This window comes from Crotalus tigris, unplaced genomic scaffold (genome assembly GCF_016545835.1).
Source record: "Crotalus tigris isolate CLP2741 ecotype Arizona unplaced genomic scaffold, ASM1654583v1 scf7180000017694.5664430, whole genome shotgun sequence".
Taxonomy (NCBI): Eukaryota; Metazoa; Chordata; class Lepidosauria; order Squamata; family Viperidae; genus Crotalus; species Crotalus tigris.
The window spans coordinates 4,784,888-4,804,178 of record NW_024096572.1 but is presented as its reverse complement, the minus strand read 5'-3'; the positions used below and the strand labels follow the sequence as shown (position 1 = coordinate 4,804,178).

The 19,291-nt window shown below is 44.2% G+C and overlaps 1 protein-coding gene across 1 annotated transcript in view; it reads right to left on the bottom strand.

The window, feature by feature from the left end:
* Window positions 1–17,816, bottom strand: part of FOXO6 (forkhead box O6) — a 172,612-nt gene extending 154,796 nt beyond the window's left edge. The window contains exon 1 of the mRNA XM_039338253.1: window positions 17,367–17,816. Within this exon, the coding sequence (XP_039194187.1) occupies window positions 17,367–17,816 (450 nt within the window). The remainder of the gene's footprint in view (window positions 1–17,366) is intronic.
* Window positions 17,817–19,291: the final 1,475 nt, after the last annotated feature.

The following is a 19,291-nucleotide window of genomic DNA, read 5'->3' as shown; positions in this document are numbered from 1 at the left end:
GATGTCATCATTTAATATTCTGAACTCGTTATGCTGTGGAGGGGGATATAAATTAATATAAAGTCCCACTTTTTCCATCCTTAGCTAGACCATCTAATATACTTTAAAAAAGAACTTCTGCCTTTCCCATCATTCTTTGTCTCCCCCCCCCCCTTAGAAGAAGGCACTAATTGGAGCCACTCCAGGGGTCTAAGGAGCAAAAGAAGAATATTTTGTTAAGCAGTGGGTAACAGAAAGGCTGGAGGAAGCTCAGGGCAGCTTTTGAAGAACTCTGGCGTCTCGGGGAGTGTCCAGAGCAGGGGGAGATGGAGACAGAGAAGCTGAGCAGACACCTTTGATTTGTTACACAGAGAGAGAGAGAGAGAGAGAGAGAGAGAGAGAGAGGGAGGATTCTTAGAAGCTGCTTGCCACCTGGACAGATGCCAGGGCCTCCAAAGCAGATGTACCAAGCTGTAACTGCAGACAGACAGCTTTAGAAAGATGAGGCATTTATTTGTTTTACTTCTTTTAAGGTAATGAACTGATCTCCAGTCTTCGGGTTCAGAAGATCACTGCCTGCCCACCCCTCCCCCACCCCCCCTCCCTCGCCTCCTCATCTCTTCATGCCCACCCCCTCTCAAGGCTTGCCTCTTTCCCACCGGGCTGACCTCCCTGAATTCAGATAAATTAGCCGAAAGCAGAGAAGGAGGGCCTGTCCCTTCTTGTTTTGCCGAGATTGGATGGAGGTGAAGTAAGACTCCAGGGCCATCTGCTCATTCATTCCCCCTGCTTGAGGGGTGGGGTAGTGATAGGCCCTGCTTTACAAACAGCCTTCATTTCAAGGGCTATAGAGAGCCTTGCCAATACATCTATTTTGAATTTAAATCTTGCCTTCCTGGGAAATTCAACACTCAAGGCAACAAGAATTTTTTTAAAAAAATCTGAGAGATCTCCTCCTCGTCTTCCTAAGCGTTGGGACAGTTGGTGCTCAATGAACTTCCACTCAAGAGAAGGTCCTTTCTTGCAACAGGAAGAAGATGCATCTTCAGAAGGACGGAGTCATGTAACTGACCAGGGTCGTTAGAGGAAAGGCAACCTCATTGATAGCCAAATCATAAACTATTTAGGGTTTTAAAAGTCAAACATGGACTTAGATGTTGCCTGATAGGCAACTGATAGCCAAGGCAAACCTTTCATAGATGCTCATATGATCCCTGCACTTCGCATCAGTCAGCAGCTAGGATTGTCTGTAATGCCCATTTTCCTCCATTAGCCACTTTTTGGCTCTTTTACTTGGGGGTCACATTAATGCAAAGAGCTCATCAAATAGCAGTGATGTTTGGTTTTATATATCCAAGAATTTTCAGGTCAAGCAAAAGTAGGAACTGCAGTGCCTGTAAGCACCCATGTATATTAGGGTGGTTCCCATGGGGTGAAACAACCTCCCTGCTTTTTTCAACTCTTTTCTTTTTTAATTAAATGCTGGCATGCCTCTGGGTATAATAATAAACATGTGGTAGGTAGCTGCAGCCTAATGTTTTGTGTAGAAAGTACACTTACCTGTTCAGAAAAAAAGGAAAAGGTTAGTCTGCAGTGGTTGTCTTTGGGTAAAGTTGTATTTTTGACTGAATATACCCACCACGTTCAGTCTCTTCTTAAAGAGATTGGACAAAGTGGGTATATTCAGTCAAAAAGCATACCTTTACCCAAAGACAACCACCCCAGTAAAGGTGTGATTTTTGGCTGAACATACCCACCATGTTATCATTTTATCATCTGAAAAGGTCCATCACCTTTTCAGCAGTGATTTTATGCAGGTGCCATAAGATGTCCTGAACACCCTTTTGGCCCAAAGCATTCCTACCCCTGAGATAACAGGAATTCTGTGGCTCTACCACCAAAACAAATGACATGTCAAAAAGAACAATAGATATGTATACATCTACAAGTTATTCAAATAACAGTTAGTTCATCCATGCTTTAATAACTTGATTTTAAGAAATTATTACTATGGACATCTTTCTGGGTTATCTTTTTCACTGGTGCCTAAAATTAAACACCGGATATCTAAAATATGTATGTGTCTGGAAATGCCTGTGGGTCTGGGTGTAATTTCTACACTCTGAAGATGAATCCTTTGATTTCCTTTGCTGGTATGTGAGTTCAAGGCAAGGTCTTACTTGGGTTGCAAAAGTAGCATCTTGGGCATTACTCAAGATGTGAAGAGAAAGCTCAAATAAAGCCTCCCCTTCCCCAACACAGGTTCAGAATATTTTCAAATTTTAGTTAGCTCCTAAAGAAAACAAAATCATGTCGCCACTCTGCTTTATCATTTTGCTTCTATGCATCTTGGAAAAGCATCCTTCGCACAGCTTCTGTGCAAGGAGACCTCAGTGGTTTTGTCAGACACAGGAGATAATGAAATTTGAAATTAACGTCCCAAGAAATTTCCTCATTGCTACCTCCTATTTTAATCCCCAATATGGCAGGGTCCTATGGGTATAACCAGAAGCTCGTTAGCCACCCCAGAGATTCCTCCAGACTTTTTTTCCCTGGTTGTATAATAAGAGGGTTTTGAACAGCAGCCAGCCTGTCTCCAGCAAGTCCCTTTACCCACTTCCTCAACCCACCCCTGCTATTTTCTCCCCTCCTCACTAAGAGAGCCAGGTAAACAGATTGAAGCATTCATGCCCTTGGGCACCAACTAACAGCTCTCCAGACAAGAGTTCAGCTGGTCTCTTCCAAGCAATCTTCAATTCCTTCCAAGTGGCAACTTAATGTGCCTCAGTCAGAATATTCCTATGCAGAGTTTGCTCCACAGAATGCTATAGAATCAGATATACAGAACTGGAAAGAGACCATTAGGGTTTATGAATGTCATTTCTGGATTGCAGGATATAAACTTTAAAATAAAGTGTGCTTTGCCTAGATTGCTAAATCCCTTCCAGTCATTGATTCTCAATGCAGGTAGATTTATGACTGTGCCATTTGGGCACAATGATAACAGCTTTACATTTCATCAGCAAACTCATCTTTATAATTCCTTTTAAAACCAAGCTTCCTGTGATTTTGGATACGGCCAGTCTTGCATATAACATTAAGTCATGTTTTATATCACTCATGGTTTGATCCATTGTTCATTGATCACATTGTTCATAAGTGCATATGCTGAGCAAACCATCGGATTTTCCAATTTTCATACTCTGTTTCCCTACAGTCATCTGCCTTTCAGTCTCTGTCAGTCACATGGTTTTGCTATGGTTTTTGCGTTTAAAAGTTTGGGACTGCCAATTCAAAACTAAATCTGAATTACCCACCAAAGAAGAAAGATATGAAAAGGAGACACTTGGAAAAAGAAGTATAAAAGACTGAAAGAGAGAAATGGAAAAGTCCTCTGCCTTATGCCATTGGCCAAAGATCACACCCTTCTGCTTCAATGTAATTAACCCAGATTGCTCCATAAGCATTATAATCTGCTTCATCCATAAGCATTCAGTTGCTAATGATATGCAAATCTTTAGGGAAGCTGTTCTCCTTGTATTCATGCATTATAGTAAGTCAATGTTTCTCAACCTCAGCAACATGGAGATGTGTGGACTTCAACTCCCAGAATTCCCCAGCCAGTGCTGTACTTCTCCTTCCCATAGAGTTGGCTAGCACTTCTCCCAAATGGTCAATGGGAAAGCATCAAAAGCAGGGTCAGCATCCCACCCAGCCTTCATTCTTCACTAAATGGAATGATGACAAGACACCATGGCATCTCAGCTAACAAAGGGAAAAGGGAAATCTTAGGAAATAGGATATAGCAGATTTACAACCATCAGGAAATTGTCAGCCTTGCAGCTCCAGAGGAAATCTTGCAACATTATCTCTGTATTTCCTCTGGAGCATCACCTGAGGCAAGTTCTAATCAAGAAGATCCCTCAAGATCAGTTTGCTGTGCACCAATCTCAGATATGGAAGGGACCAGAGATCCTCTTGAGATATTTATGAGATGTGCAAATACAGAAATATGGATGAACTGTTTCTTCCTCTACTCCAGGGATGTCACTGTCGGCCTGCAGGCCGGATGCATCATAGCAAAACTGCACCCACCCCATTGCTAGCAATGACAAAAAAGTTGCAGTATGTTGCGACATGTCATGTGACGTTGCGAGATTGACACCCCTGCTCTATTCAGAGTTTCTCATCAACAACCTAAGCTGATTTCACTAATGCAATCTGATATAGAAGCAACCTAGAACTAAGGAGAAATGTCCTAATGGTGAGAGCAGTCAACCAATGGAATAGCTGTGGGTGCTCCATCACTGCAGACTTTCAAAAAGAGACTGGACAATCATTTGTCTGAAATGGTATAGGGTCTCCTGCTCAGGGAGGGGGAGGTCCCTTCCATATTATTCTGAGTCTATATCTGGAGGAACACCAGGATGGTAAAGACTGAACTAGTTGCATTTTCTATGTTGATATACATAATGTTTTTCTACTTATTGATGGTAATATAATTCAGTCAATCTCAACATACTCTTATTAATTTATTTATTATTTCAAATAATCTCCATGTCATCCCCATTAGTACAAAAGACAAGGAGGGTATACGTTCAGGAAATTAATAATAAATAAATAGGATTGACCTAAGGAGCCAGGGTTGCTAAGCTTTATTTCTATCAGCAGCTTGGCCCGCAGCCATTTCTCAGTCCCTTTTTCTTAGTACCCTCTAAGACATCTGCAAATCTCTAATCATACAAATCAGAGATACACAGCCCTGAGGCCTCAGGATGCCCAGGTGGTCAAGAAAAACACCAGTTATTTACTCCAAACTGAATTTTAATGGGATAGAAAGGGGGGAAAATTACATGGGAATGAAATAAGATTGAATGTCATGGTTTTCTTGCCCCATCCATTGTTTTCTGGAAGGAAAACCCTAGCACACCAATCAAAACCCCAAAAGGCTCTTTCACATAAAAATAAACATTGCAAGGCTTAGCAGGACTGACCTTTTAACTAGCAGTGCTGGGAACCCAATGTGGAACTCAATAGAAACTTGAAGACTGAGCTACAAACTACAACTATAGCAAATGAGCCATTTGAAGCTGCTTCTCTAATCCAAACTTTATCGGCCTGGGCTACAAGGGGAAAAACATTTCAGCTTTCTTAATCATACTGGATGTGGCACTTCTTCTGTTTCCCATCAACGGTGTATGAACACAAGGAACCAAGTAGAAAGCAAAGGAACCCGACACAGAATTGGATTGTCTCTCTCACCTGCAAGAGCCTGAAGACCTTCCATTGGTGGAGAGGAGGACATTGACAATTACAATAGACTGATTCGATATACAGTAGACTTTTTCCTGATGCACTGATTTGAGAAACAGACAGTCATCTCGCAAAGGAGGGAGCTTAGGAATCCTCCATTCTGTATCATTCTGCAACATTGCAGTAGTTGTTAGAACAATTGATCAGTGAAACAGCTTGCCTTCAGAAGTTGCAGGTGCTCCATCACTGGAGGTTTTAAAGAAGAGATTGGACAACCATTTATCTGAAATTGTATAGAGTCTTCTGCTTGAGCAGGGAGTTGCACTGGAAGATCCCTTCCAACTCTTTTATTCTGTTTCTGTTTTAAAATAGGACATGGTATGGAGTTTGCTTGAATAAATGATCAATTGGGGGTAGAAGATTTACATAGGAGAGCATGATGCCATGGAAAAGTGTAGAAGGAAGCTGCCATAACAATCTAGAAAATACCCCATATTATAGAACTGGGCATTAGTGGTGAAAGGAAATCAGGTGGGAGCTAGTGAGAGGTACATGTAGGAAACCAAAAGTTGGGATTTGGAGTGAGGAAGAGTAGAAACACCAGTGGATGGCTGCCTTTTCTTGCTTCTTCCATGCTCTCAGAAACATACAGAGTGCTAGAAAGCTGGGTTTGCTACCACCCCAGAGGATTTGAGATAGTTCTCTGGCACCTAGGGAGCACCTAGCAAACAAATCCTTCAAACCTTGGCAGGGGAGGTGCCCAAACGCAGCTGAGCTCTGATCCCTGAATGGTAACCTTTCCCATTCATCCTCCATTCCTGGCCTTCTTTTCCAACCAGCATGGCCCCCTCTTAGCCATGCCTCAGCTGTTTTTCTCCTCCAGCGGGTGAAAGCAATCTCTCTCTCTCTCTCTCTCTCTCTCTCTTTCTCTCTCTCTCTCTCTCTCTCTCTCCCCCTCCTTCCCTCCCTCCTTCCCTCCCCCCTTTGCTACCAAGACAGCCCAAAATAATGAACGGACTGCTGTCCAAAATAAGCTTGAGCAGGACACAAGCAAAACTGCCTTGAGGATCCTTCCATAACCTCAGCCGCCTTTTGCCTCCAACCGATTTGCACCGACACCTTCAGCAGAGACAAAGCAGCTGGGTTGGCAGAAAGGGATGGGAAGCTGGGAACGCACAGGCAGGCAGGCAGCACCTATGGGTCAAAGGGGAGATTGTGCTGGACTAAAAACCCATACAGTGAGTCCTCTAGCAAGGCAGGGAGGGAGGGGGGGCAGGGCGGTTGCCATCCGATTTGAGGATTGGAGCTATAAACAAGAGATTCAAAGAAATGAAGTCGAAGCCTGGGAAAGAGACCAAGGAAACTCTCCAGCGTCCTTTCTGCAGAGTGGATGAGGCAAACAACTTCAGGCACATTTCTTTTAGCCATTTTTAATACTGTATTGGGGGAAGGTTAAGGGCAACAAGGATCTTTTAAGTCTCATGGGGGCTAAAGGCACTTTTGTATTCCCTTAAAACCCCCAATTCCTCAAGGAAGCCTAATCTCAAGTTGCCAACTCGATGCCAAGTTCTATCCCGTTGTTGCAAAACGTAGGTTCCCGATCCTGCATCACTGGATGTGCCCCCACACCCCTCCTTTGCTGCCCTACACATTCCATGCCCCATCCAATGTTGTTTTATACTGTAGATTACATAATTAAAATAATCAGGGAAACTAGCATGTTGCAAAGCAAAGCAACAGCCTCAGGCATAATCTTGATTTCCAAAAATATTTGAAATCTTGGATAAACCCGGGAGGCATTCTTAGAAAATAAAAATGATAGGGAGTTTCAGCCCAGATTTTGGAGGGAGGAATTATCTATCTTCTCAGGGAAAAAAAAAAGAGAAGAAAAAGACATTGTAGGAGATGACCAGGCTGAGCCCGAGGGAGGAATAAAAAATGTCATAAGTCTCGAGTCCCTTCGCACCCATGAGAGATCTAAGTCCAGCCCACTTTGAATTCCTTCTAGTCTTATATACCGCCAATTTGCTTTGACCGTTAGTAGCTCAGATTCTTATAGAAAGCTTTAGCATACAATAACTCTATATTCTTTTGAACTACCTGGACTCCAGATTTCCTGCACTTGACAGGTATGCTCAGGTAATAAAGAACATCCCTGAAAAGGTGATGGAGAGTAGCCTTGCCTAATTTATCTCCTGTTGTGAAGGGAGGCCTAGTGATTGGCCACATCCACTGTGGCAGCCATTTAGGGAAGGAGCCCATGACACACATTCTCTGAAATATTGTGACTCTATTCTGTAAGAGACAAAACCTGTTTTGGATCAGTCACACTAGAAATATAGATGGAACAAAAACAAAGCCAAATTTAATTTGTTCTAAAATTGATTTCATGTATAGCTATGTGGCTTGTCTCCGTGTATTTAAGAATATTCTACTTTGTACAAATTGAAGTTTGGTGGCAATTTTGGGAAGAGTGTGCTGGCCAATGTCAGCCCATCAAGGTATGCCAGGCCAGGAAACAAAACTTCACAAAAACTACTGAAACTCCACTTCGTTGTTGTAGGCTACAATAATAGAATCTTAAAAGTCTGACAGTGTTTTTTTTCCTCCATCTCACTCTTATATTAAAGAGAATAAGAATGGGACAATCTTGAGTTTCCTTCTCACCTTCTCCTCCTTCTCAGGATTGAGCCACTCATGCAATCTCCACATTCCTCTACAGCCACACTCATATGCAGCTACAGGTAGTCATCAACTTATAACTACAAGGGACAAGAATTTCCATTCCTAAGTAAGACAGTTGTTCAGTGAGTTGTGCCCAATTTTACCACCTTTTTGCCAGTTATTAAGCAAATTACTGCAGTTAAGTGAATCATATGGTTCCCACATTGACTTTTGTTTGTCGTAAGTGGGCTGGGAAGGTTGCAAAGTGTGATCACATGTTTCCAGGATGCTGCATATTTTGTTTAAACAATGCAATGATGGAACAGGCTACCTTTGCAGGTTGTGCGTTCTCCATCCCATAGAATAAACAAACATAGAATAACAGAGTTGGAAGGGAGCTTGGAGGTCTTCTAGTCCAACCCCCTGCTCAACAGGAAAACCCTACACTGTACCATTCCAGACAAATGGTTGTCCAATCTCGTCTTAAAAATCTCCAGCAATGGAGAACCCACGACTTCTGGAGGCGAGCAGTTCCACTGTTCTCACTGTCATGCCATTTCTCCTTAAGTTTTAGGCTGGATCTCTCCTTGATGAGTTTCCCAAAGTTTCTCATAAGCTTTTGAAGAAAAGATTGGCCAGCTCAGCCTTTTCTCATGGATGATTCATTTGGTTTCATTGAAGCCTACAGGGTTGGACTAGGGATCCCTTCCAACTGTACAATTCTATGATTCTGTGCGCATTTTGTTCCGTGTCTCAATTCTTCTCTTTATTGCTAATGCGCAAGCTGAGAGTGCTTTTAATGTACGAGGGCTTTTCAGTAGTGGATCTGTGGAAGCATGCCAGGAATATGGAAAGCACTGAAAGTAAGGGATGCTGTGTGGTTGCACCCTGCGTTACCAGTTCTGTACTGAAGAAGGCACTGGGAAAGATGTGCTCTGAGGCTTGGAAGACAGGGCTGAGCTCCCCCAATGCATTTAGCTAAACTAAAATGGACTTGGGGATTCACCAAGGTGTAGGACCTGCAAAGCAACTGCCATCTCAAACAGTAATCCAGTGTGTGTATTAGCAGTGAGCTTGCTAGGTGGGCAAAGCAGTTTGGGTTTCTTCACCGGCATTAGCGTTTTATTGTGTTTTGCAAACCTAATCTATGATTCCATGCTGTTTCAACTGTGTAATCCCACTTTTCTGCTAACAATATTAAAGGCTGGGGAGACAACCTGTCATTCAAACAAAACAACAAAAACAATAGTTGCATGGAGTTGAGAGGGGGCATTTCTCCACTTTCATCATTTCACATTTCTCCCTGGACCCCATCTGAGCAATCCAGGCAGGACAAACATTAGGTAATCTTTATTCCATCAGAACTCCCACTAAATGGAGGCGGCCAGATTTGGAGGGGCACGTAGGTTGTAATGGGGAGACCAGAGTTAGCATGCCATTTGAAAATGGCTTCTAGTCCATGTCATCTTAATTGTAATTTAAATTTGAGGGTTTTTTTAATATTGGAGGAAAAAAGAATGAAGAGCAGAGCAAGCTGTTTATTTGCAGCCTCTCTGGGGTTTAATAAAGCTCTACTCACTGCTGTAGTATCATTTTTATGCTATCATAAAGCTCGTCCATTTAGCAGGTTTGTGTTACTTCAGCAGTTAGCACTGCATGAAAAGCAATTCTGGAAAAGGTGAAGAGGGAGGGAGGGGGGAGGGAAGGAAGGAAGGAAGAAAGGAAGGAAGGAAGGAAGGAAGGAAGGAAGGAAGGAAGGAAGGAAGGAAGGAAGGAAGTTGAGAACATTTAAACAAATATACCAGAAATAACAGGACCAGTATGAAACACTTTTGATTAAACCTCCTTTCTGAAAACATCTTTCAGAGAAGTGCCCCAAGTGCAGAAAAGGATTTTTCTTCAGTTATAACATATTGGAAATGTTTATGTATCCAAAATCAGGTCAGGTAAAAAAGAATTGGCATAGCATGCTAAGCTAGGCTAGGGTTAGGGTTAGTTTTTGTGGCCTGTGTCAACCTCGCCCACTCTCATGTTAACCTTGTTTCTTTTTATGGTTTGGGTGCAAATCCAAAAATCGGTGTAGTTCCTAGACCAGGTTAAGTGTGTAGCCAATAAAAGAAGAAAAGGAAAAGGTGTATTGAGCATTTTAGGGCCACATTTGCCCGACAACCCAATTCTGGTCTAGATTAATCTTTTTTTTAGATCAGTCCAATGCACTGAACCATCTATCGGTCAAAGGTACAAGCAGAGATAGGCAATCTGGAATTAAGCTGTATTTTTAATTACAAATCCTATAAACATTTAAAATTCACCAGGATGCTTGGGGTGATCAAACTATCAGGAGCACACTAGGTTGCCTATCCCCAGAGCTAAATTTGCACAAGATGGTAAACCAGAAGGGGGGGGGGGAATCTCTTAAGGTTTAAAACTTAACCAAAGGTAGGTAACATGTAACCAATACATCTTTATCTGATTTGTTTACTAAGATATGCAAATGAATCCAATATAAGGTGACTTCCTGGTTCAGAGCCCAGAAAGCCTTGAAGGCATTTGACAGCCTGGCAATTTCTTCCAAGCCATCATGTCCTAGACATCACACCAATCGCCAAGCATTTTCTCCCCCTTTCCAGGCAGAATAATTGAAGAATCACTATAGTGGCTCTCAAGTGGCCCAGCTGTAACGCCGGAAGACTAGCTAACCCATGGGCTTTTCCTTCCCCTACCACTGCACATTAGAGCCTGACATTGCCTAATCCTGGCCATCATTTCTTCTCCACGGCCTTGCATAGAAGCAAAAGAAACTATGGGCAGAGGGAGTGAGAAAGTGATGGCTTTCTGGCAAGCTTCCACTGTGGGCAAGGTCTGCCTAATCAGCCCAAGCCCTGATGCCACTTTGCTAGTTCCAAGACTGTGTCACCAAAGGGCAGCCTTACCATGTAGGAGGGGGAAAAAGGGGAAGGGAGGCTCGGCAGTTAAGGTTTTGGCACTGTCAGACCTGCCTCGAGCAGACTTCCACTAGCTGATTGCTTTATTGTTATATTTTGGATGTCAAAGCAGCACAAACAGTGCTTTAAAATGCATCCGAGCTGCTGCTTCTTTGACAGAGGGTGTTGGTTTTCCCATTAACAAGTAGAATGCAGGAGCTGGAGCAGAAAACTCCAAGCCTTTGGAATTGATAAAATAACAATTCCCTAATTAAACAGAACTGTCAGTCAAGAGGCTTTCCGTGCAGCATCTGACAAAGGGAAATAGCGTCCGTACCCTCCACCCCCACAAGTGTGCAGCCTCGCAGCTCCAAAATCCAAAATAGAAGGGGAGCCGTCTGCACAAACTCCTAAGACTGAGGCCTTAACTACATGAAATGCAAAGTCAACTTCCTTCAAAATTTCCAGGTCTTTGTTTTCTGTACATTAAAAATCAATTATCCTATCTCCTGGAGTTTGAGTTCATCCTGGTTTTATTTATTTATTTTATTGTTCTTCAGAGGCGATATTATGGTTCAACAGGACCTAACAGGCTTTTTAGTTCAGAAGCTTTTAAAACTGAATGTTGCTCCATTAAAACAAATGAACAAACAAAAATAGCAGATGTGCAATCTTGATCCAAGCTGTGGTCTTTTCCCTAAAAACCTTTTATTTTAGGCAGTTGAAATTGATGATTCTTGTTCTATAGAGCAGCCATGTTCTCTTAAAAGTAAAAAGATGAGATGGGCGGCACAGGGATCTAATAATAAATAAATAACACAAATGTGTAGGCTTTACTACCTGTTAAAGGCCAAGAGGCAAGGGAGAAAGAGAGATTGGTTGTACCCACACAACATGCTTAACCAGCAGAGCTACACACCTAATGCCTGTTTCTACATAACACAGTAAGTGAGGTTAAGTTTTAAACTCAGTAACTTTTGCCTGTCTCTGTCTAAACCCACCCTCTCCCCATCCCACTTAAATAATTCGTTCAAAAGCAGAAGCCTGCTCCCAGAAGGATAATAGATCTACGTTAACAGCACGAGGTGGGAGGGAGGGATGCGATGATGCAAGTTAAATGGTGCACAGGAGCTGAAGTCTCAATTGGCTTTAGGGAAGAGGATGGAGGAGACAACTGGGAGTGTTAAATCTTACCTTGTAATCCCACCTTTCAAAGCAGCGGCTGGTAAGATGGGGGAAGCTGTTTCCATAACACAGGAAAATACTTTGGAATTCTTGGTGAATCAGGAAGAGGGCTCAGTGGCTGACAATTCATTAGGGACCAGAGAAGATTAATTATGTAAGGTAACTATAGTAGGAAAAATCCCCCATTATGCCCCCTCCTCATATACACACATACACACACACACACACACACACACACACACACACACAAGAAACCGTGATGCTTCTGAACCTCACACAGCCTGGGTTTGCATAACTTGTTAGACTAGGCTAAAGTGAGGCACATTGCTTTAGTATGTTAGGGAAACTCAGCTATTGTCTTAGCATGTTATATAACCAGTCATCATGGTAAACCATAATATGGTTTATTTGTCTGGATGTAGCATACAATCTAAATGCATCAATTTTGGTTGGTTTTGACTCGGTTTAGGATTTAGAATATTGGGTAAGACTCTTGCATAAAATGTCCCAGAATTCAGAATTATGAACAGGGAAGGGGAAACTGAATTGGAGAAAATAGTTTAGAGAAACAAAGAGAAGAAAGAATGAGGGGTGAGAAGAAGAAATTACAGACCAGGCAATACAATAGAGGGCCTGGATCACAAGCCTGAGAAAATACTTTGGTAATGCACTTTGGTAAAGTAATGTCTCTGTAAAACTCCAAAATTAAAAACAACTGAAACTACTGTATTGCTGATCACCAATAAGGAAGAATCAGCAGCTGGGCTTAATTGTCAGAGACCATCCCAGACAAAATAGACTTTGGAAAGAGAATGCCAGCCTGGACCAGGAATACCAAAAGTTCAAAATCACAGATTCCCAGTATGGTAATCAACAATGCAGCTTCTACTACTTTTAGCAACACAACTGAAGGATTCACTGCCAAAAGAGAAAGCTCTCGAGTTCCTTTGCCATGGGACACCTAAACCTTACAACATCTCTTCTCCATGACTATGAAAATTCTTAGTCATTCAAGGAAAAATAAAGAAAGTCCAGTTGCCTCTTGAAAAAGCACCTTTAGGACAACCTCTCTTCTCAGTTCCCAGCATGACCAAGTACAAGCATGTGAGACACCATCATGCATTATCAAGTCATATCTGCCCATTTCAACTAGAAGTTATCAGGACAGGTGCCATAAGATGATCAATGGAAATTTGTGCATACTCTGGCCAATTTTTAGGGGTTTTTTCAACAGCATTTTCTTCCAGCCCTGCCTTGAGATGCGGTAAATTGACACTAGGACTCTTAGCATGAAAAGAGAGGAGTCTAAGATAATGCAAGCAGGTCTGAAACAGCCCCTCACCAATCATTTGCCATTTCAATAAGAGCCTTTCAAAAACCTTCATCTAAAATGTCTTTGATTGGTGCACAACCACTTATTACTGCACCAAATCTTTTTTTTTCTTTGAAGGCATGAAACAGAATTAGAAAAATAATGTTCATTAGAATATATTTTGGATCTTTCTTCAAATGAATGCTTCTCTTCATTTATTTATTTATTTAATCATGTATTTTTAAGGCCATCCATTCCCACAAGTGACTCTGGGTAGGTAACACAGATTTTAAAAAAAATCCACAATAAACGGCAAATGAAAAACAAAAAAAATGTAAATATAAGTTACGCTCAAGGCCCATAACCTAGTTCCAACAAACACAACAGATGCATAAAACAAGTTCACCTGACATTCTGACCCCATTCCAGAGTCTGTTCCACTGGAACCTAGTCACCTCTATTACACCATACTCTTTTTATATAGGGAATGTATGTAGACAGACAAACCTCCATACAGTTCAGAACCCAAACTGCAAAGATTTTCTAATATTTCTCATCTGCAATATTAGTTCTTCATGGCACCTGATTCATGCCAGTGTTGCAATCCTCTCGAGAAAGAGGATCAGGGAGGGGGAAAAAACAGCTGCTTAACTTCTGAACCTCTTAAAAGCACCAGTGCAGAGTCTCACTAGAACACGTACAGGCAGATCCAGATTGAAAAGCTGAGACACATTTTGGCAGAATCCAGTGGTGGGATTCAAATATGTGACAAACCAGTTCTGTGTGGATGCCACTTCCGGAAGTCCATTCTGGGCCTAGGCAATAAAAAATTAGCTATTGGTTCTGCCGAAGTGGTGTGGACTGGCTGAATCCCACCACTGGCATAATTCCTTTGATTTACCCCATGAAGAGGAGCAAAAGATTTCAGCTTGAACTAGCACATGTACTGGCAAAAGTTTTAGTGTCCATTGTTTCACTGACTCCCAGTGAGAAAGATTTCCTCACTATACAAACTTCATTAGAGCTTTTCTAAAACCAAAGCATGGAAACTGGACAACTTGCAGACCTAGATAATAAGAGCTCTTGAACTCTGAATGCTATCTTGAAGCTTTTCCATATGTTTCTACTCTCCCATGAATAGATGGTAGCAAGTTAAAAATGCGATCATCCCTGCTAATTTCTACTAACATGTTACATAGATACACTGCTGGATTTGTTTTATTATTTTTATGCTTTTAATGAAAACAACATTTTGGCTTCATCAAAAAAGAGATGGCCTTGATTTGTTTCATGTGGGTCCTCATGAAGTATACATTCTTGAGGGTGGGAAGAAATTGTGGTTATTAATTGTCAGGGGACTCTGAACAAGCCATGGCACAGGTCCATGCTGTGCCATGGATTCCTAGAGCAATAAATATATATTGTACTATAGTCCTAAAATTTCACTGGTCAACTTAATACCATATTGCAGTGTTTCTCAGCCTTAACAATTTTAAGGTGTATAGACTTCAACTCACAGAATTCATTGTGCTAGGGAATTCTGGAAGTCGAAGTCCACACATCTTAAAGTGGCCAAGGTTGAGAAATATTGTGTATTAAAAGGAAGACTCTTGAAGATTTAACTGGGCAAGCCTTGGTACCCAGGGTGAACAAACATAATCCATTCAACCTGCTAATATAAAATAAGCAGTTAAAGCACACTTCTAAACAAAACCCAAATGGGTCTATTGGCCACTCTTGATCAGAGGAGAGAGAGAAAATGAGAATGAGATGCATGGCCACTAGGAAACATGATTTTCCATTAGCAGTTGGTTGAATAAGACTGATCCTAGCCTATCCCGATTGCATTCTCCAAGTGTGCTAAGAAAACAGCGACCAGGATTCCCAGGCTGTTCAGTAATGTTGGTTGGGAACTCTGGGAGTCCCAACAAATTTTGAGGGCATCAGACTAGAAAAGGCTGAGCTGAATGGGGGGAAAAAATCTGCCAACTAATCTGCCAACAACTCTTGGTCTAACCTTTCATTTCACTGCTTCTAGAATATTTCTGTATCCAAAGAAACAAAAAACTGTTCCTTCAGCAATTCCCATGAACTATGATCCACCAGAAAATATTTAGATAATGCCAGTGCAGACACTTGATGGAGCAGTTGTTACTGAGTAATTGGAGAGTAAAAAAGAAGTTTTAAAAAATGGGAACCCTCTGCTGCCAATATAACTTATTTTTTGCTCCCTTTCCAGAATTGATCACCAATGTGGCATGGTGTGAATGTGGAAGGGCAGCCTCATTTCATAAATACTTTTTTTTCACACAAGACAAGGTTAAGAGTTACTGTAATTGCCTTCACTGAAACAGTTCTCATCCAAACACACAGACATTTTTCTTGTAAATTGAGGGAATGAAGCCTAATTCTGCACTAAATCACAATAAAAGAAGAATCAATTACTACTGATAGAAATATTTAACAAATCACAGGCAACAGCCTGGAATTCAACTGGCAGAGTTAAATTGTGAGGAGTAGGCATCTTAACTCTGTCTGGATAAGATCAACAGATAAGAGAGAGATAAAGAAAATACAAATCACTCTTTTGTCTTCTTTCCCCCTATCATTTATTTCCAGATTTACAAGGGTTCTCCAGGGCTGATACACATGTGGGGGAAACTCTGTTCCAAGCCCCTCCGTTAAGAGCATATCATAGCAATGACTTTCCAAATAACCAAATTTCTATCCATGACCTGACCTTAGAAAAAAAAACCGAAGCAAAAAATAAATCAATAAAAGTAGACTAAATCCCATTTTGATTCAGGAAAGAGATGTTGTCCATGTACAAAGTTTGCAATGGGCACACGAGGGCTATTTCATTAAATGTCTAGTTTTGGATCTGGTGGAATCCATATGGGATTAGTAACATTTGTCTCACTGGCTCAGCATGGGGGAAAGACCAAGTAACTTAGTAGAAGGAATCACATTTCAAGTTTTCCTTGGGATATTGATAGAGGCTTCAAGAATCCAGGCTGCATTCCAGAAGAAAAAAGATCTCTTCCCCCCGTCATCCCCCCAGCATCATCCCCACTCATCCTATCCACCTACCCACTGCCCAAATTGAAAAGCAAAAAGCTGAAAACATTCCCTCCCCCCCCCCCAAATGTCCTTTCTCCAAGTAGCATTTCAATCAAGCAGAGCAGAAGAAAGCTTCAAAAAGTACTTCTGGCTCTCTCCCTACCAGACAGACAGGTGCCACTTAACTGCAATATGAGAGGGAGGGAATCATTTTTCCCCCTCCCACCTTCTTGCTGCCAGGCAGTGAAGAAGCAGCGAAGAAGCAGAAGGATATGTGGGAGGTTGGCCAAAATAGTTGAATAAGTGACCAGGCTACTGATAAATGACCTCTCTCTTCCCCAGTGCCAAGAAGAAGAAAAATTATATACATTTAAAAGCAATCACTAGCACCCTCTTCACTACTGCCAACAATACTTTCTTCTCCTCTGGCTTAGGGGAGAAGCAAAAATGCTCTCCAACCTGGCTTTAATAAGGCTACGAGAGCAACTTGCCTTCCTGAATCAAAGACAATAGAGAAAGGTCTCAAGAATCAAGTTCTGGACTCAAACAGAGTTGGTTTGGGGGGGGGGGCAGAAACTCTTGCAATAAAGCCAAAGGCCTTGCCCTTTTATGACCAGACATATGCTGCAAGGATGCCACAGTCTCTCTCGGGATTCAGGGTTGGCCACCCCTGCCATTACTTTAATACTCCAAGTAGACACTAACTAATGCTGCAAACCTCTTTTTTCAAGTAAGGATGGAATAAAGGGGGAGAAGACCAGCATTTGAACAGCCTTTAATTAACCCCTCCTTGCAGCCCCGGGAAGACAGAAACCACTTGGTCAGCCCCTTCTTCTGGGCATCTAAACCGACACGCTGGAGATCCCTCTACCCACGGAGGAAGAGAGTAGTAAAAAAAACTTCCCCAGCGCTTCTTGAAACTAGGTATCTAGTAAGCGGGAGTAGGAGGCGGGAGGGGAGGACGCAAGGCGGTGAGGACCCCCAGGTACCTTCCAGCCAGCGGAGCTGTTGCTGTCGCCTTTATCCTTAAAATAGGGCACGTATCGGACCATCCAGTCGTAGATCTGGGAGAGGGTGAGCCGTTTCTCCGGGGAACTCTCGATCGCCTTGGTGATGAGATCCGCGTACGACAGGTTGCCCCAAGCGTTCCGCCGCGAAGTCTTCGTTTTGCGGAGCTGTCCAACGTCCGCGCTCAAAGAAGGCAGCGCAGGGGTCGCTTTGCCACGCTCCGTCGCCACGCCGGCGTTCTCAGCGCCTTCGGTGCCGCCGGCCAAGGGGTGCTTAGGGGCGCCGCCGCCGCCTCCCGCACCGCCGGTTCCATCGTCTTCTTCGCCCGGGAAGTCGGGGTGAGGCAGCGGCCAGGTGCAAGAGCGAGGCCGACTCTGAGGTTCAAAATCCGGGTCGATGTCAACCTGATGCGCCTGCAGCTTCTCATCCATGTTCCTCCCCTCCCCCCCCCCGCAGCCGCCTTTACCCCCACCCCCTTTTTCCCCTCTCTTTTTTTTCCGCTTTATATCCCGGGAAAGGGAAGAGACGGGTCTCCTTTGTAAAAAATTCCAGCCAAAGGTTTCCACCTCCCCGCCCAAAGCGTCGTCTGGCAGCTCCGGAGCAGACGGCGCGTTAGGAAGCGACGCTCCGCGGCGGCAGCATCGCACCAAAGTGGGTCGGGGAGAAGAGAAAGAGCGCGAGGGAGGCGGGATTGGAGACGTTGCCTCGCCGGCTTTGGGGAGGAAGGTGCGTCGGGGGAGCGGTGGGAAGGGAGGAGGGAAACGAGAGCGGCAGGGAGCCCGAAGCCCACAGTGCAGCCGGGCCGGTTCTCGGAGCTCCGCTCGAAAGGCAAAGAACGGCCAAAGGCGGCGGCTCTCTTCACCGAGCCCAGCGAAAGAGGAAGGCGGGGAACGCCCGTTCGAGCAACAGATGAACAGCTGGAGTGCTGGGCGCAGGAGACGCGGCGTGCTTTCGAGGGTTGCCTTCAGCTTTCCGGGGAGAATCCAGGCTCGAGGCCAAAGCAGTTCGCTTGCTTCGAAGAGAAAAGGTTTCCAAGCCGTGAGAGGGCAAACAGAAAGGAGAATTTCAAAATATGCAAAAATAAAAAATTCAAACGACGATTCGGGCGTAGCGGAAGAATCCACCGCTAAGGGGTCCGGAGACAGGGATGAGGCGCGGGGCGAGCGCCACCATGATCGCGCCGTCCTTTCCTCGACGACGGAGGAGACTCGCACCGGGAGCCGGCAGGCACCGGCTAGATTGGACAGCCGATTGGCCAGGCAGCCAGAGCGCGCTCTGACGATTAGCACCTGCTGCTGCTTCTGGCAGGCTCGGCGCAGCAGCCAGCCCTGGTCGCCGTCGCTGTCATCTTCCTGGCCAACCCGTCGTCTTCCTCCTCCTCCTCCTGCTTCTCCTCCCGCTGCTGCTGTGCTCGTGCCGCCCCGAGCGGGCGCCGCCTCTCTCTGGGGACCCGACGGGATGGCAACATGCTGAGGAGGAGGAGGAAGAGGCGGCGGCAGCAGCAGCGGCAGCAGAAGAGGAGAAAGCGGTGGAAACGGCGGCGGGAGCGACCGCCACTCTCCCTTCCCTGCTTCGTTGCCCCCTCGTCACCCGGCATCAAGAGCGGAACGAAGCATGCCTGCCACTGGCACCAGCGCGCGCGGGAAGGGCAGTCAACCAGATCGCCAGGCGAGCCGGCCGCACTTCGGGGAGGGGGGAGAAGGAGCTGGAAGGGCCGGCTGGGGGGGGAGGGGGAGGCCAGGCCTCGCCCAGCACCTTACACGAGGGCTAGGTGGAGGTGGAGCAGCGTGCCCGCCCCCCCCGCCTCCTTTGGCCGCGCTTCCCCGGTTGCTGGCCCGCTGTGCCAAAGTTGCACCGGCTGCCCGCCCGGCTTGCACCGTCCCTGACCCCGAAGTCGGACAAGACA